This window comes from Falco punctatus (genome assembly GCF_963210335.1).
Source record: "Falco punctatus genome assembly, chromosome: 13".
Classification (NCBI taxonomy): Eukaryota; Metazoa; Chordata; class Aves; order Falconiformes; family Falconidae; genus Falco; species Falco punctatus.
Genome location: NC_137593.1, coordinates 23,418,282 through 23,446,029, shown reverse-complemented (window position 1 = coordinate 23,446,029; position 27,748 = coordinate 23,418,282). Strand labels below are relative to the sequence as shown.

General features: G+C 40.0%; 1 protein-coding gene across 1 annotated transcript in view; it reads right to left on the bottom strand.

Annotated features, from left to right (window-relative positions):
- Window positions 1-8,886: 8,886 nt before the first annotated feature.
- VAMP2 (vesicle associated membrane protein 2) overlaps window positions 8,887-27,748 on the bottom strand; it is a 48,482-nt gene continuing 29,620 nt past the window's right edge. Inside the window, exons 2-5 of the mRNA XM_080409498.1 lie at window positions 19,595-19,709; window positions 15,834-15,992; window positions 13,774-13,825; window positions 8,887-11,590 (exon numbers count right to left, since the gene is read on the bottom strand). Coding sequence (XP_080265624.1) covers window positions 11,574-11,590; window positions 13,774-13,825; window positions 15,834-15,992; window positions 19,595-19,709 — 343 coding nt within the window. The 3' untranslated portion in view covers window positions 8,887-11,573. The remainder of the gene's footprint in view (window positions 11,591-13,773; window positions 13,826-15,833; window positions 15,993-19,594; window positions 19,710-27,748) is intronic.

Here is a 27,748-nt window from a genome sequence, read left to right as displayed (position 1 = left end):
TTCTGCATCCTATTCACAGTTAAAGTAACTCACTGGATTCTGAGCTGAGAAAAGGAACTCCTCCCCACCCCCCTGGTCATTTGACATAAACTAGGGAGAATTTTGGGTTTTTTTCTCCTCTGTAGTTTTCTTGGATCACTAGGAAGGAAGTTTAACAAAGCCTGGGTTGCTGCAGGGCTGTATGATGCTGGTGACACCCTTGATCTATCCAGCTCTTTCAGTGCACTGTCTTTATGGCTCACTACAGATTATATCACAGAAGCATGCACTGTGTGGTGTTGGGAAGCCTTTCCAGGTCCCTGGTGAAGCTGGACTATAGAGCAGGTGTTTTCTAGGCTAACTCAGAGAATATGTAAATAACATGACTATATTGTACATCTTCTAGTAAAAAGAACAACCTGCCAGTTACTAGATAAGCACTACAACTTTAATTATCAAATCCACTTACTACATTCAACATAGTAAAGCTGCATTACGGCCAACAGAAGGTAGAAAAGCCAGGCTTACTTGGCTTTGTAAAGCAGTTCAGCTAATGGCTGTTAAATTATTATTAAGACTGTTCAGATGCTAAGGGAGAAGGCAAGGGTGTTATTTCTGCAGGATCATTCTAAAAGCTGCTTAAATGTGTAATAACTCAGTGCATTTGGTACCAGGAAATTCTCACTCCAACCTGAATGATTCTATAGTAACATGCATTTGTCTACCACTTCATGGTAAGAGCTTTTGATGATAGCTGCTCAAACCACAGGTGGTGTTACAAAGTTGTGTTCCTCTAGATTTGAAATAACTGGGAAAGCAAAAAATGGTGGTTTGGTTTTATAGTAGTCATCATCACTGCCTAGCTCTCTCTCATGTAGAGCTCTAGCAGGCTCAAGATTACCTGCTTTGCTTCTCAGAATGCAGTTCTGACCATCTTCAGTCATCCGAGACATTTTTTTGAAATTTTACATCCGTCAGGAGTGCTTAAAAGCATCTTATTCATTCACTTACCTCTGTGTACTTCAGCTCACAAAGCAAAGTATATAGACAGCCACGTCAAGGTTTTTTGTCTTTGAACTATCTCCTGTTGATTTTCCAAAGCATATTCCCAGAGCGATTCACTCCACATAATCTGGTAACTCCTAAGCAGCCGTCCTTCTTTTTGCTCCCTGAACTTCCATGAATTATGCAAAAATACATTAGTTTTGTCATGTAATCTTACCGATTCTGCCATGTCCATGTTAATCTCTCCATTACATTACACATAATTTCTTTTTAACTTGGTTTTATAATTTGCTAGAATTCTTTGTAAGCTTGAAAGTCAGGAACCAGGACATTCTGTTTCAACAAAACAGAGCTAACTACGCAACCTGGCTGTAAGAGTGCCAACAGCGTATTAGCCCATTGTGCTCTCTTAATTATTAGCATAAGCCTCATTTTGGCTTTGATCAGTTTCCTGTGTTCTTCAATATCACATTCATATGCACCTATCAACCTAATTCACCCTCTCACTTAGTCTTTATTTGCTATTTTACATAGACCAGAATATGCACTGTATTAAATCAATAATTGCTTTTTCCCAGATTCTCCTTATAGACTCAAATTGCCCCCGGTTTATTGCCAAGTATGCTAAGAATTACCAAGGAAAAATCTATACTCTTACTAATAAAGCACTGTCATACAAGAAAGTATCTTGACATTACCTGGTTTTGGTGTGCTTGGGTGGGGAGATATGATATAGCACCCTTTATATGTGCCGAGAGTTGATTTGCAACAAAATTAGAAGAGCTGTTGAAATGTATGAAACCTCATATACATGAAGGTGCAGAGCTAGTCAGGAGTTACTGTGATGCTTATGTATTTTAAAATGTAGGTGTAGTCACTAGGAGGGGAAGAAAAGCAGCTTCCAACCCTTGTCCCTTCAGTGAGCTTAATTACATATTAGGAATAATGATCACAGCAGTTACCAAGCCCCATTAAGCCATCACACCAGTGGCCAGTATCAGCTGTTTAAAGTTGAGGCAGATGACTCCACAAGAGAGTCTGTATCCCCTTCTCACAAAGAATCCTTCTTCATTTAAAAGATGTGTCCAAAGTACACCAAATTTGTGACTTAACAGTATCTTGTGGCGATGAGTTCCCTGAGTTAACTATGCCCTATTAAACGGAAAATTTCCTTTCCTGTGTTACCATTAGGAAAGTTAAAAATAAGGTCAAATGCACTAAACATTCTCCCATCTGCTCCTCTTCATAGTTCTTTAATGGTTGTACCACTGTCTCCTCTTGCCTTTTTGTAGGGAGTTCATTATTGTTTATACAACTGAAGTGGTTTTTTTCTGTTCTATTGGACTGAATATGTAAAAACTCAGTGTGAATTAGAAAATCTTTTTTTTTCCAGAAGTCTTTAGCACGTTACACAGAGAGGGAATGAAAGCTGCTTCACTGTCTTTAAACTGTGTGTATTGGGAACAGATATGATACAAAAAGCAACTTCTTAAAACAAGATTTATTGGCACAAACATACATGTTACAAATGTCTACGATATTCTTGGAAAATATGTTCACCACTTCAAAAAAAAATCACTGTCCACAGAAAAGTACAGTAATATCAAACTGTGTAAGTCATCACAATTTTCGCATCAAAATGCATGCATTCATTATTTATAAATGGAATTCCACTGACCTCCAGGTAAAGAAAGCACTTGAAGAAATTTCCTGGTCTCCACATTATTTTTCCTCCCCAGGTATCTCTAATATGATACAAATGGAATGTTTTCTGTAGAGGCACAACTCACAATTTCTTGCTTAGTACAGCTGAGTCTATGAGGTGAGAGGTGCTGTTCTCAGCACAGACTTTCAGGTCCTGAGTGCATTACTACATAGCTTAACACTGTTGTGTGGCCTTTAAAAGGATGCAATTAAAGACTTGATCTGGAGTTTACTTTTTAAAAGGGCAACTGAAAGCTTACTTCTGGTTATTCCTATTAGAGGAAGTAAAGCTTAAAGAATTAAAAGGAAAGAGGTAGAGGGAAGAGTTTTGTTTGTATTGCCATTCCAGCACCTTTTGAAAGAGGGGTGGCATTGCTTGTGAGGAGAAATAGTGATCTCAGTAAATCCTCTTCTTTATTTGGGGCCAGTCTAGTAACTTAGTAGCCAATCAAGATTTTGACACTCACCTCAGAACTAGACTTTACTAGATGTCCTGAATCTGATCCTGTACCAGTCTTCAGTGTCAGAGGAGCCAGTTTCACATGCACAGAGGGGAGAGAATGCACCGATACCCTCAGCTTGATCAGATCTGGCTTACTCCAGTGTAAATAAGAAAGAAAAATTCTTGATGTCAAGGAAGCTCTTTGAAAAATGGGGGTTGCACATAATCCCACTAGCTCTTAATTTGACTCTAAGATCAGTGAATAAAAAAAAAAAAAGCAAAACCATAAACTGCATGCATTTATGAAGATGCAATGCACTTTTATCAGCCTTGGTAGGGCAGAGAATATATCCAATGGCTAAATTCACTGTGGAATCACCAGCCTTGGTGATTTTCAAAATTCATCAAAACAAATGATGTGCAACCTTATCCAACATCAAAGGTGGCCCTGCTTTGTGCAGGAGATTGGACTAGATAAACCCCCGGAGTTCTTTTCAACCTAATTTTTGTGTCATTCAAAGAAAAGGCTTTTCCTTTCTTGAATTAGAACACAGCACAGATTCCATATCGGGCCTGGATTTAGTAAGGACAAATGAGGAGGGTTTTGTTGTTCTAATCAGAAAATGGAAATTCTCTATATACTTAGGCACATGTTGAAGTCGCTTCCCAAACAGGGTGTGCTTTGCTCTTCACTCTGGGCTGGAGAGTGTGAAATACTCAACCATCTGTTCATTTTAAGTCTACAGTACTGAACTGATTGGATAGCACCTCCAGAGGCTGGTCTTCTGTGTTAAGACGCAAGCATAAGTCATTAAGGAAAGTACTAATTACCTGGCTACAAACTCATTTCCTGCGATGACTAAAACAAGTTTATAATAAGAGTTCATATGTTGCCAGTAAGAGAACTTTTTATGCTGCAAAACAAACTAAAGGTTGCTCACAGTAGATACTGGCTATGTTTTATCTCTTTCATACTTGGAAATAGAACGTATCACCCAAATGGCAAATGAATGTCTATGTATATAATCACTTCTTTTGGAAAGGGGGAAGAAAAGAGAACAGGAATTGTCAAATAAAAATCTAACCTCTACAACAGTTGGTGTTTCCCCCTCAAAATGTATTTTTGCAACAAAGGATGTTTTTAAGCCCCGCTCTTGAGTAGGAGGTACTAATTTCTAATCTTTCAGTGCTGCTGATATACATAATGTGACTAATATTTTACCACGTATGTGGTTGGGGGACGGAAGACTTTTCATTTCCATGACAAAGTAATGATATTTTTCATGACAAGTGGTGGGCTATCAGTAACATTTTATCGTGCAGACCTGTGTGTCTTAGCTACAATATCATTTTATTTTATTTCCAATCTGGGGAAAAAGTAAATGGAACATAGATTGAACTTAGCATTTCTAATGAGAAAAAACATTCTTTCATCAATAAATAGGCTTTGGAAGCTAATTATTCAACTATTTGTATAGCTGCTAATCACTTAAATAACAGATAAATAATACTTCAATAAGGAATTGTTAAACTGTATACCCATGGCCCTTACTATATATTTCTACTGCTATTCAGAATCTTTTTTCCATTTAAGTTTCATGAAAGGCTGAACTTGCATTATTTAGTACACTGTATCTTGCTGGCTGCACGGTAGCCACGCTGACCACTGAATTTCAGGTTCAGCCAACACTAGTATGACTAATGGAGAAATTGTTGCAAACGTTCAGGTCAAAACTGTAAGTATTAATAGCTGAACTTCTGAAATTAGTTATGCATTGTGCATCTATGAATTTATAGCTCCATTATATGCACTATCTCAAACGCTGATGTTACAGAGAAAACAGCAGCAGCTGCCATTATTTACTCTTATTTAAAATAGACCCTTTAAACAGTTTATCAGGGGGAGAAACTAATTTTAAAGAATAGACTAAAATACTGAAACCTTAATTCTTTTAAACTATTTTCATTATAAAAGCTCAGACCACCACCATGTGTTCACATATACATGACAGGAATGTAATGGATTTTCCATCCTCTCCTTAGACCATTCAGATATGAGATACTTAGATGCTAGAGTGGAACAAGGATAAGTGAAACAATGATGCTGCGTCAAGATTTTGTTACTGAGACCAAAATGCTATACAAGAAAGCCAGCATTCGGCATATATCTTTACTGCAGCAAGCATGCTGGAGCCCTTATTTGACTGAAGTCCTCGACCACTTCTGCAGCTGACAACAGCAGAATGTCTTTGGATGGTATACCCCAAATGGTGCACTCCGCAAAAAATACTAGCTCATCCTTCCTGCATCTCTCTCCTGTGTTTTCAAGAGAAAAGTGAAAGGAAGTAAATTCAGCTACTGTTTGTCATAGTTCATTTTAAGTAGTAGTCCATATGCACTTCAATACACTAGCACTGCTTAGTTTTAACGTACGAAAAGTGCTCTTAGGTATAGACACTTATAAAAATTAGTTTACTGAATGTTGGCTACATTTCACATAAACTGTTTCCCAATTTACTATCTTGTCATTATCACGCTTATCCTTATTTGTCACGTCCTCTCTTTTCCATCAAATTTGATGGAACTTCTTTTACAAGAAATGCTAAATACTTTAAAAGTCCAGTGTTGCAGCTGAAGTAGTGTAGCAAAAATGCTGTTGTCTAGCAGTCAAGGAGCCTTCTTTTGTATTACATCATTTTGAAACAACTGAAGATCCAGGAGCTATATCCTGCCTCCAGTGTTCTCATCCCATTGGTGGAGGCTGGTTTGTGGACAGCAGGGCATTACAGGGAGGAGATTCAGCTCCACTCAGGCCTGCCTCAGCTCTGATTGGGGTTAACAAGAACCATACGGCAGAAGGCAGGGGTCAGCTCAGAGGGCAGCAGAACAACCCTAGCCCCAATATGCTATGTTCCAAATACACTACGCTCCAAAACAAAAAGGCTTTCTAAGAGAATGAAGAGAGACTTCAAGAATAATGGAGAAGCCAGACACTGTGAGAAGAACTGAAGAATGGAGAAGCTTTTTTCGTAAATACCTTTGTTGTTCTCGATGATATTTTCTCTTTGAGAACAAGTACTTTGCCCTTTTAAACTTATAGTGCATGGTTTCTTTGGTTGAATAGAGTGTTATGTATGAACCACGAGGCTGTATTCATGTTTTAAACCAGTACAGGTTATGATTTTTGCTTTGGAGAGTTAGTAGATGTGATACAGTCATGACAGAATGAGGTTACTGCAGAAATGACTCATTGTTGAATAATCAAGTGTTTACTCCACCAAAACTGCATGTAACCGGACTGCCACAGTTTTTCTGCTTTATTGTAAGATGTAGCTTTTAAATGTCAGTGCATCAGGAAGAAAGGTAAACTCCTTGGATGGCTCAAATCTCTTTTTACGCATGTGTTTAAAGGCAGATGGTCTTAACTGAGAAAAAAGGCTACTGAGCACATCATTGGAGACATACATTAATGAAATAAGGAAGAGAAAGTAGTTGAAGAGGAAAACAAAATCCTTTCTTGAAGCAGAATACAGAAGTGTTTCTAAAGGAGACCAGATGGAGAAAGAAAAATTGATGTGAGGTTCTGGTTTGATTGTTTCATATATTCCAATCTAGTATCTCTCCTGAAATTAATATCACCCTCAGAGAAATCTTCAGCCAATAATTTCTCTAGATACAATTCATTTTTTTCAAACTACATTCTTCAGCCTTTTCAGTTTTGCTTTTAAAGAAGGTGATTTGAGGGTGATTGTGCTTTCTCTTGCATGAAGAAACACATGCTTACATGCTTAAATGTATCTTGTCTAACAAGAGGAACAACTGGCTGGAAGAGCATCTCAGTCTTCTGACTACACAGCAAGCCCAAAGGTTATGATCTGTTACGGGTCTACAGTTCAGGTCAGGACACAAATCAAGACCAAAGAGACTTTGGTCTCTTCGAGGTCTTTCTCCAATACTTACTGTGTATATTGGGAGCAAGCCCAGTGCCTTACATGGCTACTGGTTTAGCCCTCTTCCCTGTTTAAAGGGCAGGAGAAGCAGGGTTGTGATCTAAATCCTGGATCACATCCAAGCACTCTCTAGTTTTCTTGCAAAGGTCTAGAGCAACGAGTGCGATCAAGGCGATGTCATTAAAAAATGGTAGATTATACATACTCCCACTGGGTGGATAACCTCCCACGGAATAGAGAAAAATTTGCTCTGTAAAAGCATGAAAAAGAACTGAGTAACATCTGAGCTTTTAAAAGTTCCTTAAGTCATGTTCTTCCATGGTAGTTGCACTTCTGAGAAAGTTTTACAGGTATGCTTTAACACAGATGTTAAGTCATGAATTTGCTTTTAAGGGCTAAAACCTATTGTGTTCAGAAAAGAAGTAGCTCAGCTGTTCATAAAGTTGAAGGTATGTGAAGCCCTGTCGGAGGAGCAGTGACAGAAATGAGACACAGAAACAGAAGAATTTCAAAAGGTCTTGCTACCCAGACAAAAACATAGCAGATTGTGGCTATTTAATTAATTCCTTGCACAGTTAATACTGTCCTGTTCTTCCATCATTGTCTGTGTTTAAGTCACTTATTGCAGATCACTATTTAAAAAGAAAAAAGCCAAGTAATTTACTTGCCTGAACTGTTCCTGGGGCTAACCTCCTGCAGGTTCCAATAGAATTACAGCGCCAGCTTTAAAATCAAACTAACTACATTTCTAAATCACTCCTAGTCTTACAGAGCCTAGGTTATATTCAGAATCTCTATCAGATTCTCCCCTCCTCCTTCTAATAATATTGGATTATGTTGGACTATGTTGGATTGACTGTGCTGTTACATAATATTGTCAAGTGAAAATCAGGTCAAGTGCCCCATTTGGACTTCCATGCTACTTGTTCCTGCCAAGTTCTGTGTACCAATGTGTTTAGGTTTCAAGCCACATTTATATTATTGCAAAAATTAGAGGGAAGGATGTGTAGTGCCTAAGCAGGACCTTACCAGCCTGTAGATAGTGGCTGCGAATAACATTTCTTCAGCCTCAGAAGCTGACGTGCACTCATTGGCAAGCCAAACAGCAGCCGTGGTATGAGCACAGACCAGCTCCTAACAATCCCATTTCAGCGATGCTGTTCCTGAATGGCATGCCATGCTAGCATCCCAGCTGCACAGCTGGAGCCCAGAAAGCAGAAAAAGAGTAAGCGCTTCTTACAAGGATAGAATATGCAAGCCTCAAACAATGTCTAACTCTAGCTAAAGATACTGAAATCTCTTCTTCCATTCTGTCCCCAGGATATCAGTCAGAAAGCAATCAGCCTTGCAGTTCCCCAAGGGTTTGCTGGACCTGCAGCCCTTCTGTGCCTTTTCAGCAGCCCCAGGTAAAAGCCTAGGCAGTAGCTAGTGATGAAGAGTAGTAGTTGAAACCCTATCCAGTAACTGAATCTTTAAACATTGCTAAATAAACAAGAATGAGTTAACCTTTTCATGGGAAATTTACTATTACAAGTAGGCAGTTGTAACTACATGGACATTTTAAATGTAGAGGCAGTGAATGGAAAACAATCGATCTTGGCTTCAACACAAATAAGATCTCCAACTGTGTTTATATAGATCATCCTCAGTCTACCTATATGTGATGATGTTGCACAATCGATGATCCTGCACAGTCCTGTATTACCATGTGCTCCTTGCAGAAGAATTAACCTTCTGCAGGAGCAGTTCAACTCTGGGTCTGTGCATCAGGGAAGGACATATTTGTTCATGCTTCCCCAGCTGAATTAAAAATGTTACATGGCTTATCTTGCCAATTGCAACCAACCAGCACAGCACAACTAGCAAACATTGAGCATTCACAAACACACTCTATGCAAACAACTTGAGAGTTAAACACATTAATTTAGCATATTTCATTACACAGGGAGGAAATTGTCTCTTCACAAACATTTGGCTACCCACTAGAGGCTAGGTTTCTTGACTAAACTCTTCCTTGCAAATTCTCACTATTATGTTAGCAGTATTCCCCACTAGTTACTGTTTTGAGAGAGAATGAGTACGCTTCCACAACCAGCAGTTTCTCTTCTCCACTCTCCCAACTTTATTAACTTGCTTGAGATATGTTAGCTAGGAGGATGTAAGCTTTGCATCCTTACAGCAGTTTCATCTGGAAGCTTTGCATCTTTGTAGCTAAAGGACTCAAACTGCTGTGTGTTTGCAGTTGTTCAAAGTGAAGTAGTCAGTTCAGACTCTCATAGCAGAAGGCACTATCTACACTGTAGATCTGTTCTAGATCTGATCTGTATCAGCGTATAACCTTACTGACTGTACCATCTCCAGTGAAAGCTGTCTTCATTTCCTGAGTCCTTTCAGCATTCCTGCAGAAAAGCCCAGCGAGGATCAAGCCATGCTCAACACGGGTATGGGTGGCAGGGTCTCACTCTTAGGAGATAATTCTTTCATGTCAGCTAGCCAGATATCTTAGCAGTTTAAAAAGGGTCCTGAAGTTGGATGGCTCATTCCTCTTCCAGCAAAGGCTCAGTTATACAGAGCATTCGGTTGTGGCACCTCGTGGAGTCGGGCCCATTATGACAGCAGAGTTTTGTGTCTGGCCCGTGAGGATTTAAGAACTGTTTATGTACCCACTCAGCTGAAGGACTGAAGTGAACAGGGCATAATGGGGAGTTCAGTAGCACATTAGTAACTTTGAAAGATAAGTTCATTAAGACTGTGGCCACTTACTACTTAATGATAATGAAACAGTACATGTGAATATAAAGAAATAAATAGGGGGGGAAATGCAAGTGGAACCTTTCAAATGATCATTGCTTATTGTCTCTGCAAAATTCTACTTAAACACAATTTATATATACATCCATTGCAACAAACTGGTCTGGGTCTCTGTTTTTTTCATCTAAAACCATATCAAGAGAGATGCTCCACAGTGGGAATATTTACACTACTATTATCACCATTTCCATGCCCTAATGAAATTGCAAACAAAAAAAAAATGTGTTTTTTTTTTTAATTCTGTGAATTCTTCTTAGAAATCCTGAAGGAGTTATACTACGAAGACACTTTCAGAATTTCCTGACTCAAAATTTGATAATTCATTTTTAGATTGGTTAACTATGATTAAACTATTCAATGTTTAAATAAGAAAAACCAAGGAATTTAACATTTGGGAGAAACGATACAACAACAGCGTACAAGAACTTTCTCTCAAACCACAATACATAAATTCTCTTAATTACATCAAATGTTAAACTAGTTGAGTATGAAAAATATCTCAGCTGAACACTTTACAAAGACTACACTATAGTTTATGAACTATACACACGCACATACACAAATTAAATTTTTTAAAAGCATTTTAATGCCACCACTTTGGAACAGTGTTTCTCTGCCTTCCTCTACTCCAGGAAAGCTTTGCTAGGCACCCTTCCCTTTCTCAGCCTCTCTCCACTGTTCCCTCTATTTACCCATACCTGCTTCTTCCTATTTTTAAACGATCCTCACAGTGGGGACCATTTCTGCAAAATGATGCAGAAGTAGCTTCCTACAATTGTGTTGGGAAGCCACAGACATCATCAAAGTTGTTCATGTGCTTTAAGTTAGGGCCATAAGTATTGGGGATTGGCATTCAAGAGAGATCCATGAAATCTGACAAACAGGCATTGAGTTTTAGCAAGAGTCTGTATCTTGGTTACTTATGATGCTTGTATTACCATTTTTGCATTTCACTTGGCTTTTTCAAGATTGTGCTAGCTAATGCTTTTTTGGTTGTCATACAGTTTCTTTCAGGCTTTCATACCGCGCCATCCTGGTTGTACAGAACACCTCATAAGGAAAAATTTAAATCCATAAAGAATTATAATCCTATTTATTTTCTGCAGGCAATATTTTTAGACTCAGATACTACAACTAATCTCAAAAAATCTGTGTTTTGTTGGCTAAGTTGAATTAAGGTGTATTACATGAATACTTGTAGGTACCGCTTTCTTCGATGGGAGTAGCAGCTACTACCTCAAAAAGTTAGATCTGATAGTGGATTTGCCATCTAACTTTAGGTGCTCAGATTGAGAATTTTGGTCCTAATGTTTGCTGCAACCTTAGGTTTGGGTCCAATCCACCTGACAGTGTCCCTTTAAGCAAGAGTTTCCCCATAACTGCGTTCTCTGATTCTCAGATGTTTAGGATACTTTTCATATACTACAGTTTCTGAAGGTCAGTGCGTACATATTTTAAGACACAGTGATAAGACAGTGTATGGAACTACTTGGCAGTATTTAGCTGGTACAGTTTCTTGTGGAAACAACAGAATTCCAAAACACACCACACTGAATGCTTATGGATTATTACAAGCAAAAATCCCAAAACACTGGGAATTAAAAAGCGGAGTTCAACAAAGGAACACTGATATTGTTGGTTGATATGAACAAAGTTGTGCCAAGTCTTCCTTCTTTGCTTTTTCAAGTGGAGAAATAAACTGGGAAAGGAAGCAGAAGGTGGAGGGGAGAAAAAAAATACATAAACCAACAGTTATTACAGAGTTACCATTGCATTTTTATCTCACAGAAGCATGTGCTGTCAGAGAATGGCAAACACCTTTCACACATCTTTGCTGAAAGAGTGTGACATGTCTTGCACAAGGTATGCCTTCCTAGCTGGAATGGTGATGCTCCTCCTGTGTCAAAAGGAGTTCGGAGGGGGAAACCGGAGTGGAAAACAGGGGAGACTGCAGCTCAAAAGATGGAAAGGGCAAGGGCTGATAGTGGTGTTAGCCACTATCCCCAGCTCCAGCAATACCTGCAGTCCTACGTGTTTTAACTCTTCCTTCAGCAGGAAGGCAGCCTGCTTTTCCAGGGCCCCACTAGCAGGATGATAGCCTGGCATGGGCCATTTCAGCACCCATAGCAGCTTGTTGCTGTAGGGAACAACCCAATTTATCTGCATCTGTAGCCAGCCCTGCATAGAGGATACGACCTTGTTCCCATTCAAATCAGCAACTGGAGAAGCCATGCAGGCCTTGTCTGTGACAGCACGTGGACGCTTGATGTCAACAGAATTTATACATATACTTCAGAGCTACTGTAAATAAATATATCCTCGAGTTCAATACACAAGGTCCTTCCTGAAGCTGCAACCTTTAGGCAGTGTTACAGAAGGATCAAATAGACTGAAAAAATAATATAAGATCCAGACACATTTAAATCTCACTAAATTTGCACTAGATCTCACTGTGGTGAGCCATGACCTCGGTTTGATGATGTGACACTCAGTTTGTGGTTAAATACCCTAAACCCAACCTGAGCCATGTCAAACCTGCTATGTTTTTTTCTAAACTTACCAGTACAGGCTCTCAGCATTTAAAACCAGGAGGGAAACAGTGTTTCATTGTTTTGAATATATTATATAATATATACAATTTCAGAATTAACTTCTAAGGAGAAATTATAAGCTATCTTATCTGCTTTTTTACTTTCATGTTAAGATACACATAATGCTCAATGATGCATATATACACAGCAATCAGTTCAATGGCTGCACATCTGTCTTCCCAGGCTGCTGCCCTAGACTGCAGAACAAAGGCCCATCTTTCCCTTGAAGCCAGTTAATATAGTTAATTAATATCTAGCCATTTCCCACTCTTGCCGTATCAGTGTTACGAAACCCTAGAATTATTCTGGGTCACTCTGGTGCCAGCATTCATAAGACTAATAAACTGCCGCATGTATATCTCAATCCATTTAGTCATGTTTACAGGTGATTCTGTAAGCCTTCTTTACAGAAGCAACAGAGGAAAATGGAAACATGCCAAATGCAAGGCATGTAATTTGAGAGCTGGGAATTAATTCACATCTACTGTCTAGCTTCCTGGTGAATCTCTTCTGGGTTACTAGCGGGATTGTCTAACTCAAGAAATCTCCCTTTCAGCAGTTAATGCCATGTTACAGTTATGTCACATAATGGCTGTTGTTAACACAGAGGTTACATAAATAAAATGTTCAGTTCCTGTCATTACAAGATCCCTGGCTCCCAACCAGCAGGACTGCTATTATTCATTCATATGCTGTCTTTTCTGTAAGAAATGTTTGGAATGAGATGATCTTTTGAGACAAGAATCAGTAAGACTTTGGGCCATCTTTTAACAATATTTAGGGATTCAGGATGCAAAGGGATTTTCAGAAGCACCATCTCAAATTCCAGCTGATTTGGTGGGAAGAGGGCATCTACATGCTTTTAAAAAATTAACTGGATGTCCATTTGCATGTGGGCCTTCACCCTCTTTTTATAGGCATAAGGTAATGCAGGCATTGCTGTTCTCACTAGAAAACACCAGGACTGTGGCACTGGTTGCAATGAAAGGAAGATATATTAGACTGCACAAAAATTTATATAAATATGAAAAGGGAGAATTCTTTAATCCTAGGGAAAGTTATGTAATGTGCTAATGTGAAATACATTAAATGTCAACAAATCTACCTATAGAAGTGTCAAGAGAGTTTGCAGTAATTCTCACTATAACAGCATGACACTAGAAGGGGAATTTCACAAATTAATCAGTTGAAATATTTTACAGCCTTTTTTTTTTGTTTTTCTAATATATCAGCACTTTATAAGTCACAGAGCTATTGAGATCAGAAACAAAAGAAAAAAATAATTACTCACTTATAATTATAATGAGAATGACTGCGCATACTACACCAAGGATGATCATCATCTATAAAAAGAAAGTTATGAGAAAAAAAAAAGAGAAAGTCAGGTTTTCACATGAAAGACATTAACCCCCCTTTTTTTTGCTTTTACTTAGTGGCTTATTTCTTGCACTGTTAGTCCTTGCAAAGACTCACTGAACAGACATGTTAAGGCCCCAGATTTAGTGTCAGTTTTAGGAACGGCTGACAACCTGCAATGGGCTTGTCAAACCTCTTGTCAAAGCCAGCAAGTTCTTGCCCATCAGCTAAGATGGCCTCACCCATTTCCAGCAGTAAAGCAAAGAAAAAGTAAACTTCCAAAGTAAAACAGCTTCCAGAGGTGATTGAAGTGGCTGGATTCACACATGGCCATGTACCACTTTATACTGGAGTGACTTAATCACTTTTCACCACGTTCCCATAGTAAGGGGAGAGGCAGCTGGGGATGTCTAATGCCTAGCAGCTACTTGTGCTGGCTTTGTGAACCTGTGCTGTTGAGAGAGCTACGTAGCCCATGCTAGCCAGCACGGTTTCTAACATGTTAGCCTGGAAATAGCTCATTGCAAAGTTGAAGTCTGTTCCCACAGGAACAGATACATCAGAGCCAGCTGTGCACAGTCCATACCAGTACAGAGTTGTGTGGGGTAGAGGCCCCCACATGAGACCTGCTGAATGCTAATGAGGCCACCAGAGATGTTGGTCCAATTCCTATCACTACCCCAGTGAGAATGGAAAGACTGAAAAACAACAAACGTGGACACGTCATTCCTCCCAACATATGTTGGAGGACAGAGCCAGCCACGGGCTTGCAGGAGATATATTTATTTTTCCCCCTCCTTCCATGGTTTGGGAGCCAGAGGAAGAACAGGGCAATTCTGTTTGCCAGGGTAAAGCAGGAAGGGACAATGAGGAAAGGAGAATGAGAGTAGGTCTGAAAGTCTAATGTTGTGTAGGTTGCTGTGGTACCTGCAGTCAGCGTGCATGAACCGAACTCAAAATCTGTGTCTGTAGCTCCCAAAAGCCCTGCTTCCTGCACTGTCAGGCAAAGCAACCGGGCAACAGCTAGAAGAGGCACAGAGGAACTGCTCGGTTGAGATTCTAACCTACATCCACTTATTTCTGAAGTGTTTGTATATGTAGTTTACCCAGAATATTTTTGCCTTGCTTTACATTTCATGGCACTGCAAACTGAAGAGGCAAAGCAGGCAACAAACTGGTGAGGGATATATGTGGGATTCTCCTTTGGGAGCAGGTGGTTTTATTTGGGTGGACATGAATGGGCAACAGCAAAGATGGTATTGAAGAGAAATGGAAATGGAGCTGAACTTTTAGTATAGTGTTCATGGTGGTGGTGCACAAGTAGAAAGAAGCAAGGATATGTGGTCTTTTATGCATGAGAGGAGATGAAGTTTCTGGGTCCAGAAAAGACAATCTTGGAGGAGGTCTGAAAAAGCAAAGGAGAGCAAGGTTCCATCTGCTTGTGGAGAAGAATAAGACTGAAGACAGAAGAGGAGAAAGCTGGTGGATTGAAGTCCTCCTCTATCCTAATCTGCCCCTCTTTAAAAGCTACCATAACTTCCTCACTTCTCACAGCGGTCTGTGAAACCAAGATTTTTTTTGGTAGCTTACCATCCTAAAGAAAGGTCCAGAGGCTGATGATCTCCCACAAGGAAAAAGCTTATTTTCTCCCACTACTAATATTCACTACACCTGTTCAGGTTTTGTGATTCACCCAGGGAACTGACATTAGTTAACACGGAATGCTATCCCAATCCTATCTGCAGGCACTGACTGAAGCATCAAAATTTGTATCTACGTTTTATGTACTGCAGAAATTATCTAAAGAACAGATTCTGGTAAATATCATAGTTGCTTGACTTATTATCCTGGAACCTAGAGGGCAAGGCATCTCTTTCTCCCCTTGACAAGAAGATACCTCTTGCAGATGCCATCCTGCAAGCAAAGTCCCATTAAATGCAAGTGAAAGTAATGTGTGCCATGAAGCGATTCTTAACAAGAATTTATAACCCTTACCTTGCAATTTTTCCACCAGTATTTTCTTTTCAGTTTGGCTGCACTGGTTTCAAACTGTGAGGCACCTGCTTGCAATGCATCTGCCCGGTTGTCAAGCTCTGATAGCTTCTGGTCTCTTTCTAGCACCTTGTCCACGTTCATCCTCATGATGTCTACCACCTGCAAAGGTACAACCTCACGTTAGATGACACACACAGGAAAGGTGAAGGCCACCCATACGTTCACACTCTGGAATATCACATATCATACTGAAACCAGCCATTTGCCATTTTGGTATGTGGTAGCAATTACCCGGCCAGTGCCTCAAAAACCCATGCCTATGGAAACAGACACAATAAGAACAAGATGAACATAGCTATACTGTGCTTAGATGCCCTTAAAGGGAAAAAGGGACATTACGAAATACCATCATTAGTTACATTAAAGCTTTTGATTTCTTCTAGCCTACAACTAGCTACTTACTATAGATACAAAAAAATGGAGACCAGTACTTCTATACTACAATTTGGTTGACATTCGTCCAGTCATTACTAAGACCAAGCCATTATTTTTCTTATACATTTACTATAACTTCCTTACTTGAACTAGAGAAATTGGCTAGGTAAAGGCCATTCTAAAGGGAACTGCACGTATTTCCTGACCAAGGAATTTACTTATTCTGCAGATCTTTCTTGGACAAGATGACTTCCCAGCCATAGTTTAAAGTTCTGCTTGTAAGTGGAGGAGGAGAAAATTTTACCTGAGAAAGTGTAGCAGGGGGCTCATGCCACTCCATTGCACAGCCTCAGTGAAAAAGCGTTACACAAGAGGTAAGGCCCATTCGTGCGTATATTTTACACATTGCATTAGGCAAAAAATCCTCTTCTAGCAAGCCAGTACCTCTAAATAGAAATCCTGTTCAAATTCATCACTAATGTAAAAATTGAACAGTACACCAATCTCAGTAAAGTTGTGTCCACTTATACTAGCAGTGAATATGGTCTGTTACTTCTCATACTCTGTAATAAGGAAGTCCATGTTATTTGTATTTAATGTAATTTAACTACAGCCTGCAAAAAGAGTTATTACAAAAATACAGTATTTAAACACAGTGAGGTGAAACTGGTAATGAACGAATCTTTGAAAGGACTAGCATAAGGTTAAATCTGGCAGAAGGCTAAATAGTGTTCCAAAACTCAAAAGATTTGTTTTATTTGTTTACCAAACCTAAAACAAAATCAAATGTTTTGGCAACCCAAATTTTCTTGGTTGCTTTTCCAAACTAAAAACCTTCCAAGCATTTAAATTCATATTACATAAATAAATACTAGCTGAACAATTAAAACAAAAGGTTTATTTAGCTGAATTTTGTCTTGGTACAATGTTTCATAGTGAAAATTTGAAACTGTTTGAAAATGCTGAAACAAAATACTGCAACATTTCCTACCCATTCTCTCACTTTTTCCCCAGAACTATTTATTGAATTTAACCTGACTGCAGTCAACACTTGTCCTGATAAGAGTGCATTTCTTTCAAAGAAATCAATGTTTGTCTAGACTAAACCCAAAATCTGGGCCTTAGGAAATAAGCTCTAGCATGCCTAGAGAAGTCAGAGGGGAAAACCCAACATGGATATAGCTGAAATACTACATCAGCATTGACATAGTATTAAAAATATAAATATTAAAATATTAAAAATAATATTGTATTGTATAGCAAAATACTAAGTGAAGTTGTTTTACTCAGACCAAAAATTGTCTGGGAAGCAAAGCGGTGATGGTGTGGCCGAGGTTCGGGTTTGAGGCTGAAGTGCTGTGCAGAGCAGCGCTGGGAGCAGAGCAGCCAGGGGACCGTGGTGCTGTGCTGCGGTGTTTGGTGCCACCTACAGATTTCCCGTAAGACATGGAAGAAAAACAACCAAAGATCTAGTCGGAAGGACGAAGTAATGCTTGTGGGAAGGTCAAAGCAATGCTTAACAGATCAAATCCTTAGGTGCTAGAAACCACTTTCACCCAAGTGGCTTCACCGTGCTGAAAGACCAGTGGTGTTTTTCTCCCATGGCTATTCTCGTACTGTGATTTCCCTGGTAAACAAGGATCCGCTGACCATGTGCTATCCTCTCAAACCCATACCAACCTCAGCCTCCCCCTCAAACAGGAGGTGAAAAAAACTTGGATCCTGATTATCACCCACATAAATCTTAAATCCAAGAGCTACTGGCTTTCCCCTCAAACTGGTAAGGGTTTCTGCAAAAATTACACCATCATGCTTCACAGAATGATAAACTTGCATAGGCTTGATGAAAAGTCTCAGAATACAGAGTATCTTAAACATAAAGTGGGGGTTCACTAGCCTCACTGGAGCCATCTCCATTGATCTGCTCAAAGAGCCCTATGTATCTGACCTGCATTGCTCATTTTAGACAATAACTAGCAATTATTTTTCATCTTCTAGGGAGAATTACTTTTGCTGTAGCTCACATAAACAATTACAGCACCATCATGATGTAATATGTTCAGGACAATAAGTTTATTTCATTGTTCTGACCCAAGATAAAAGCTGAAATGTAATATTCCTTTCCCCACTGCAAGAGACACTCCACTAACGTCAATGAAGTTAGTGTGATGTGAAAATCAGTGGTAATGAGAGAACTCAGCCTAGAAATTTCTGCAGACATTTCTGCAGCCAGAGGATGTTCTTGTGATCAGCTCCAAGCATCAGCAATGGGGAGGCCAGAAAGACTCATTTCAGATCTTCAGCAAAGAAAAAGTTCTCAAAAAGACAAATCTCGATTTGACAGGTGTATTTAATTCATCTTAAAAAATGCATTTGAGTTTGATTTTGTGAGGTCTTCTCCACTATTTTTAAAGTATTCCTGGAGCTTTTGAAAAGAGCGGTCTTCATGCATGTAAATAGCTATTTCCTATGTGTATTTTATTGAATTGGCATTAAAGAATCACACAAGCCTGGGCACACCCTCAAGGACAGTAAGCAACTAGTTACTTAAGTCTTTGTAGGGGGTTAGCAAAACTATACATAAATACCCAGCACACAAATCTGCACAGCAGATGTGCAAGGACGCTGCAGCTGCTACTGTACTGCCAGTGTGCTCAGGGACTACACCCATGAACAGTGGCATGCCCGCTTACTCCCATTATCGCAGCAGTTAGACGGACACTGGCATTACAGCTGAGGTGGCAGAGTAGTCTGTATGTTACAAGAATTTAAGAATCCAAGCTGGAACAAGACCAATGAAAGGAGTGTGGATTTATTGATGCTGCTGCTATGACATCATGTGTGGGTGCCTTTCTTTGGGGATAAATTATGATGATAATCAATAGAGCTCTGGCTACTGAACACAGCCCTCAGCGTGCAATTCTCATGGCTCGAATCTATCTATGAGAAGCCAATGGTCTGTCCCCGTGAAACAGCCTGCAAGATCAGTGTCTAACCTTTAGAAATGCAGAGAACATGTTAAAAGAGTTGGTTCCACTACGACATTTCCTCCTAACCTGACTGATTAGGATGAATTCCTGAACTGGCACTAATGCCCATGTTTATTCTGCAGAAGTGTTACTGATGTGAAGACATTTATACCCAGAATCTCTCTTGTACCATCTGCCACCTCATAAATGCTATCCTTTGGTAAGCCTTGTTTCCTAGATCCGCTACCTTCAGATGAGCAGGAGCTGCTGGATCACTTGGGAGCAAAAATACCAAAACAAAAGACCCAACACATCAACACTTTTGTGGTGAGCAACAAATCACTTGGAGCCACTTACTTCATCCACCTGGGCTTGTGTCTGCTGCAGCCGTTTGTTGCTTGACACATTGGTAGCAGGAGATGGCCCTGCAGCCCCAGCACTGGGGGGACCTTGGGTAGGAACTGGAGCAGACCTAGATCAAAACCAGAGAACATAAGAAGTGACTGAAACCATCCTTATTTGTTCACTACTTCCTTTCTGGAACAAGTCAAAAGTACCTGTCTCTTAAAAGGAGTTTTCCATTGTCTCAAATCCACATCTTCCATTCCTGAATCACAATCCTAGTGTCCCACTCCCTCCCATTCTGCAATTAGTTTTCATGCTGTTTTTTGATAGAACCATATTAACTCTTTCCCTCCCTTGCTGCCTTTTTAAACAGCAAGCAATTCCAGTTATCTACCCTAAATTAGGCCAATAGTAAAACTGATCAATCTCAGGCCTGACTAGCAGGGCAAAGTTTATGTCCTACTAAGGAAGCAGACTGCTCTGGGTATTTTGTGGGGATGCTATAGGAGCCAGGGCTGTGACGCTACCTTCCTCTTGTGTGCTGAGTGACACACTCCCCGCTTCTTGGAGTTTGGCTGGAAGTTAACCGAGTAAAGATAAACAAAAGGAGAAGAGAAAGAAATGGAGGAGGATATGGGGGTGAGAACTGCACACAGCACAGGGTTTGTCATCTCAGGTATTCAGCAATGCTTAACCACCCCACTGATGGCCACCAAATGGCCGACCAGAGCAGCTGGCCAGGGTCAAACATCTGCTATAGACCCTGGATGAATATTTGCACCAATGCTGTGAAAAGAGTCCTGATCTCCTGCACATTAGCTCTTCTCTTAAGCATCAACACTGGCTTTCCCCAGCTTGCTCTAAAACAAAAGACAAAACAAAAGTTTCTTAAAAATCCAACAACAAATTCAGTCTGTCTCAGTGCACAAGCTTGCGCAAACAAGTCGCCCTGCTGGCCTGAACCAGTATCCCTCAACCTTAGCCAGTCGTTCTTCACACCCATACTTTAACCTGTGAAACTTTAACTTTCCTTTCAAAGGACCCCTGTCACTTCTTCCTGCAGAGAAATAAACCCCTTCCTGAAGCTGCAGAGGAAATCCCTAAGCATGTAAACTGAAAAATATCACCAATCCTACTCACGCATTACCAATGCCTTCCCACAGTGACAGACTGAAAGAACACAGTGTTTCTCTGTGAATCACTCCCTTTTACATCCTGGGGTCTGATTAATACTGCTGGAATTATGGGCTCATTAATACATTGTCAAACCGCCTAGGGGCACTAAAGTGAATTCCCTGAAAGTACCTTAAGCTGCAAAATTCAGTCTGACAGTATTGCCTGTGGGCTGAGATCCCTACAGATAACACTGACCCTCACAGACTCCAGTGATGGAGCAGCTGTTCGCAGACCCGGAGCACTGCTCTATCTTACCCTTCTGTTTTGTTTTGTTTTTCAACTGTGGGTGAAATGTCATTATCAAATTTTAGTTAAAAGGAAAGAACTTGGGCAATACACAAATTGCTCATCCTTTGAGGACCTCACAGCCACTACTGATTACATAAAAGACCAGGTGATGCTGCCACCTGCAATGGAATTACTTCACTGAAGGGCCATGAGCTAGAATCCCAACAGGATTTATTCTGAGTTTACGCTGTTGTCACAAAGGATCAAAATATCACTCCAGACTCAAAGCAAAACAAGATCTCCCTAGAGCATTAACAACTTCAGAAGGAGTTCCTGGTACAACAACTGAGCTAAAACTGAAATTGTAAAATTTCTTTGCAGTCAGGAAACAAAATACTCTTTTTCCCAGTCAACACGAACAGAATTTTTTCTGTGGAAACATTGTGTCACACTGTGCGCTACTACAAACCTCAACAGAGCTCCCCCACTTGAGCTATGTACTGTTAGCATCCCAGACACTACAGAAGGGAAGCAGGTGAGAAGTGTTTTTCCTGGCCACATGTTTTCGTTAGTAAGTATCACTTCTAAGTGCAGCAGTATTCCTGGTCAAAGCTATGTGCTAACTCAGAAGGTCAGTGCTCTGCAATATACCTTTTCTGCCCAGTAATTTTCCTCTTTTTTTTTTTTTTTTTTCTTTGCACCTCCCAAACTGTCCTTAAAATGATCTGGCATAAAGTAGATACTTCCCAGTTTGCTCTCTTCAAGCATCCTTGCTGCCATCTAATTTGATTTCAACTGTGTTTCCTGGGGCTTCTCTGCTCCCTGTGTGAGGAGGGAATGGATGGGAAGAATGACTGTTTTTACAGCTGCCCTGACCATCCAGCAGGAGTTACTGTAACTACCAAAGAGAAATGGCAATCTTTATGGCAAGGTACAGCAAGCTTGTAATTAACACACCCATCTTAATTAATTAAATAAAATCTAATATAAAAGTAACCAGAGCTGGTTGCTGCCTGCAGTGCAGCGCTACTCTCTCAAAACCTTTTGTCTCTGCAGTTGCGCTTTCTTTACACAGCAACAGCAGCTGCCTTGCTGATGGCCTCACGGGTCAGAGCAATGAGCTGCCACAAGCAGAGCGCTCGCCAGAAGAGATGCAGCACCTGCTACAGAGGGGACTGCACAGGTTCCCAGAGAGGCTCTAGGAAGTCAGTCCTTAAGCACATGACTTTAATGCCACCAGCAGCTCTTGCAGGTTAACAAGGCACGAGCCCTTTCTTGTCATTAGGCAGCGTGTAATATCCAAAACAAGCGCTAAGATACCTGCATCACCTCTCCCCCTTCCAGCCTCCCAAGGCACTTCAGAACAGGACAGAGGGGTCTCCATACTTCCGGCTCAGCCCTACCCCATGTCTGAGCTCTACAGAAAGCATCCTGGCTGGGCAGAAGGCAGTACCTCTGTGAGCTAACATGACTCCAGTGCCACAAGGCATCTGTTAAGAGTTTGTCTTTGAACATAAGTTTTCTAGTAAAGAGAATTGAAGACCTACATCACTGGAAAGCACCAGTATTCTCTGGAACATCTTGGTGCAAAAATGCTAGAATGGAAGTCCAACTTACATTTACATAATTCTTCTATTATTGCCTCTGCACTACGTCATATCAGCTTACAATTTCTCAGAAGCATTATTCAAAGAAAGTCATGCAAAACATTAGCACTATATTAGAAAGGCCTTCTTTTGAAATACATGAAGCAACATAACTTTAAAGTCCAATTTCTCACAGTCTGGCAAGATTTTGGTGAGCTACAAAAGACTGCAAAATCAATATAAAAACTCCATCACTAGGCCTCTAGCCATCAGACTTGTGTACCTGTACTTTTTTTATTTGTTTTTATTTTGTTAATAGGAAAAAGAAAAAAGTTACCATTGATGCTGAGAATCTTCACCCCTAAGAACAAGTCAAATTAATTTTGAAGGGGAACAAAGCTCCATTATCGGTCGTGAAAAAGGTTATAAAACCCTAGCAACTCTTCCTAAATAGCAGCCACGCTGCAATATCAGAGCACTGGGGTACACTCTGGGAAAGTGATGAGTACACTTACTTCAGGACAACTGTACCACACCTTTAGAGTCTCAGTAGTTAGGCCATTCTTCATATAACATTGGTGACATCCTCACTCCCCACCATATCAGATTTTGTTTCAGTTAGCACATGAGCAATCTGGCTGATTGCAAGCAGGTGCTAGATCTGTGTATGTATGCAGCCACCTAGAAAGAAACATTTGGGGACTGTCCTAGTAATTTAGTAAAATGGTCTCAGCTGACTCAGATGTCCTCAGTTGTTCTGGTTACTTGCTGAGCCTGAAACTGGTAGGTCAAAATCATGACTAAAAGATTTTTCATCTCAACTGGATTGTTTTGGAAGCAATCTACTTAGCTCTGACAGTTAAAGGGAGCTGCAACTCTAATTAAGAGAGAATTAGAGAGATCCAGTGTTACTGTTTCCTTTGCAGCACTGGCTGAAAGAACATTAAGGATGACTATGTATCTAATGTTTTGGGAAGCTGCCTGACACGTACCTCGTGTTAGTCAGGCTAGGGAAGGGAGATGCACATGTGAATACCAGGAGGATGCCAGGCCACCACTGCGACTTTGGTACAGTTTACATTAGGGCTTCAATAGCTGCTTTCAGCAGCTTGTTTTATCCATCCAAAGTGTTCTTTAAAGCCTCCAGCTACAGGACCTAATCCCTTCAAAGTCTTTATCCTGACAATACTGCAATAAGCTAAGGAAAAGCTATTATCCCAGCATATGGCTGGGCAACAGGTACAGAGAGATTAAGTGACTTGCTCAGTGGCACAGAAAGCCTGTGGCAAAGCAGCCCAGGCCTCTTCATTGCCAACCTTCTGCTCCCCTTTTCTTCAGCTACTGACTCCAAATCAAAGCTCACAACCTATTTCTAATAGCAGGAGTTATTTTCTAACCCTCAGACTTAAATAGCGAGAAACACACAGTTAAAGGTTACAGCATGAAGAAAGTGAGAATTACATCAGACAGCTTTAGCTGGTATCAGCTGGCAAAGCTCAGGGGAGGGGAAAGTGAAAGTGCATCAATGCAGCAGCAGATTTGACTAATGATCTCTATAAACAGTGAAATGAAGGAGGCAATTTTCTACAAATCCCAGTTTGATTCCTCTTTCCTCAAACCCTTTCCCTGTTGTTCTAATATAACATAAAATTGCACTGCCTCTCTTCCCCTTCATTTTTTTACTGTCCAGGTAAATATTTATGTAGTAAATATCTACTGTTGTAACCAAACATGTACATTTAAGACACTGTTCTTTCATTTGGACCCTTACGCTACCTATTTGGGCTTCGCTGCTTAAGTGAGGTTTGACAGTCTGTGGTTCCAAAGGCATTAGAAAAACCCCTACCATCACAAAATTTTATTTAATTATAGAATAAATTAGAACACTTCCATACCTTTATACTCTTGGGATTTAACTCTAAAACAATTATTAAAATTAGCTAAAAATGCAAACTCATATACTACTTTGGTGACTATGGATGTCAGGGAAGATTCTGGACCTAACAGTATCTGTAGAAACAAACCACTTTCACATTATCCCTGGTGCTGAGAGTGTTCTTCTCTCACAAATAAATGTGGATTTAGACGCATCTGAAAACTTTGAGGCAGAGAGGATCTCTAAGGAAATAAAGGAGCTTTATAGCACTGGGGGTTTGCTGTTAGTTTTGAACTTGCATCGTTTATACCTATACAGTAATAGCTAAAACAATGTTTCTACTGCTAATTTGCAAAGGGGGACTTTTACTGATAACACGTAGAGTCGTCTGCTTTCTGGAGGGATTTGCTAGTTTCCAGTTTCCTGTTAATTGGATTCTACCACATAGGATTTTATTTCTGTTAGAAAGTCAGTTTAAAGTAGCACAAAAGCTTTCTTAACAATCAGTCTGGCTATAGGCAGTTTGACACAGTCCTAACAAAATCCAGTCTAACTAAAGAGGCCAGGCTAAAACTGTGTGCTAGCCTGTTTACATGCTATTTCTCAAAGAAATTGGTACCTTTGATATCTAAATTCCTTAAAGTTCTGGGCCTTCCAGACTTCTGTGCGTAAGTGTACAAACTTAGCAATAGTACAGGCCTAAACACAGTTGTGTGTGGACAATGATGTTTCTGTTTGGGAACATATAGATGTGTACATCTAGAAATCAAGAGACATTAGCCATCCATCCCAACACCTCCTACCCAAATTTTTGCTTTTCCCCATAGTGAAATGGGATAGTGTCAAACAGCAGATCCTGTTACTCTTTCAAAACCACACACTTACTGTGTCAGGAGAGCTTCAGAGAAAAGATGACTTCCTTCCAATGTCCCCATAAAATTGAGTGGCCTTCAGAACTAGGTTCTCAGCCTTCTTACAAGTAGATAATTATATTCTCTGCCTGTAAAGTGAGAGAACCTCTTCAAAAGAAAACCCTGGCTAGAGAGCATGACCTACCCAGTTCTGAGACAGATGCACTCAGTAAGGTAATTTGCTTTTCAATTCAGTTGCCCACTAATTGTACGCATTTCAGATTTCTAGCTGATCTTCCCCTCTCCAGTTATTAACTAACCTATTATAAGTTAGTTAAGTTTTAACAAGATTATCCTTGGTTTCGTTCTACTAATGTCACTTTCATTGGGGAAAAAATTGGCTCCTCTATGACAGTAAAGAAAGTAATGATTTTATAATAATTAGGGTGAAAAGATAATTACGTTACTGACAAAAAGAGTATCACTGCTGGGCTAGTGGACATTTGCCTACTTGGGGGGAGTGGTTTTCAGACTATAGAAAGATGTTTTCAGTCTTCTGAGATTTCACTGAGGGAGCAGAATTAACTCCCAATAAGAGCAAACAGGCTTCCTTCAGTACCAGGGAACTATCACCGCTTTAACAGATCTTCTGCACGGTGCTTTCCAGCATTCGATCCGAGCCTGCCAGTATTCAGTAAAAACGTGACTATTGCCAATTAAATGGCTACAGACTTTAATTTAGGCTCATTCTGTTCTACTACTATCAATTTTAAAATGATTTCTCATGCCGTTTGTAATAATTGGGTAGTAATGAGTAATAGTGAATTCGTGGTAGAAAAAATATAAAAGGAATTAGCATTTCAGATGTCTTAATTTTGTAAAGAAAGTTCTGCTTTGAACACATTTCTGTTCCCAAATGTGATTTTCATATACTACTAGCAATATTCTGCGAGGACTCACCCTTATTACAAAATATTTACTCTGATCATCAGCCAAAGAATAATACCCTACATTTAATGTCCTGGGAACACATTTAATTAAATATTCCCACCAGTTTATTATGGCTGCATTAACCATCTGGTGCTAAATATGCACACAGAGGAAAAATACAGGAACCTTAAGACATCATCTTTAATCTGATCATCGTTTTTTATGCTAGTAATGACTGACTGATTTATCTTCTCCACTATCTTCTATTCAAGCCAAATAAGTATTACTTACAAGGCCTAAAGCACCTGAATTCTAAATCAAGCCAATTAGTTCAGCCAAATTATTTTTGTGACAAACATAAGAATTTGCCAGAAAGAGTTGCATTATTTCTGTAATTTCTCTAAATTGTACTCTTCACAACAACCAGTTGCAGTGACTCAGGCAGGGTTTCTGTTAGTCAGAAAAGGAACACGAGGCAGGATTCCTTTTCTGAAATATCAACACTACAGATTTTTTTAGGTCCTTCTTTCCCCTTGCTGTCATCTTTTGCAAAGGCTGCGGTGTAAGATCAAGTCAACACAACGCAGGGATATTGATTCCTGTGTTCACCACTGACCCCACTTTGCAGAGTACTCCATGGATTTGCTTGGAGGATGAAGGGTTAGATGACTCCGGGCGTTAGCGTACGCATTTTATATTCACAGATTAAGAACTTAGAACTATGCTCTAGAAGTCAATCATCTAACATATGCTAGTGTTAAGTGATCACCTATCCAAAACGTACCTGCATGTACATACTCATTCTATTGTGTATTTAGATCCCAGTTGACCAGTCTCATCTCCACATTTAACTGGACAGAAGAAAGGTTTAACAAAAACATATGGAACTAACAAAGCAGACAACCAAGTAGACAGTTACCATTATAACCTTAACATACCTGATCCACTTAAAAAAGCTCAGTCTGCTACTTACATCACAGCTAGGAATTGTGTTGACCCAGACCACACTAACCAAATCTGAGCTCTAACACCAGATGATACGGGTTTTAATTTTTGCACCATAGCACTTGCCTCTCCAAAAGCAGCGGCAGTGATGAGGGTTCCTCATCTCTTCCCAGAGGAGCAGAGCAGCAAATTAGGTCACTCTGGGAACAACTGCAGGAGGGAAGGAAAACCCCCGTATTACTGAGCACCCAAGGGAGCTGGTTAGCTGGTGGGGCAGCCCACAGCACCTCGCTGCATGTGGAATCTCTGCTGCCCTGCTCATAGCAGCAGCGGATGCTGCCCCTAACAAACCTCTGCATTACACTAGCTACAGATCTGGGTAACTTCTGATTTTTTTTTTTTTTTTTTTTTTTTGCAACTACAGTGACAGCAAATCAATATACTTAAACACAGAGAACTGAAACACTTAAATAACTCTAAAGTAAATAATCTCCTTTTGAGGTCATTTCATCAGACTGACCAGTGACTTCAGCTAATTTTAGTCCCATGTTGGTGGTTTTTTTCTTAGAAAAGG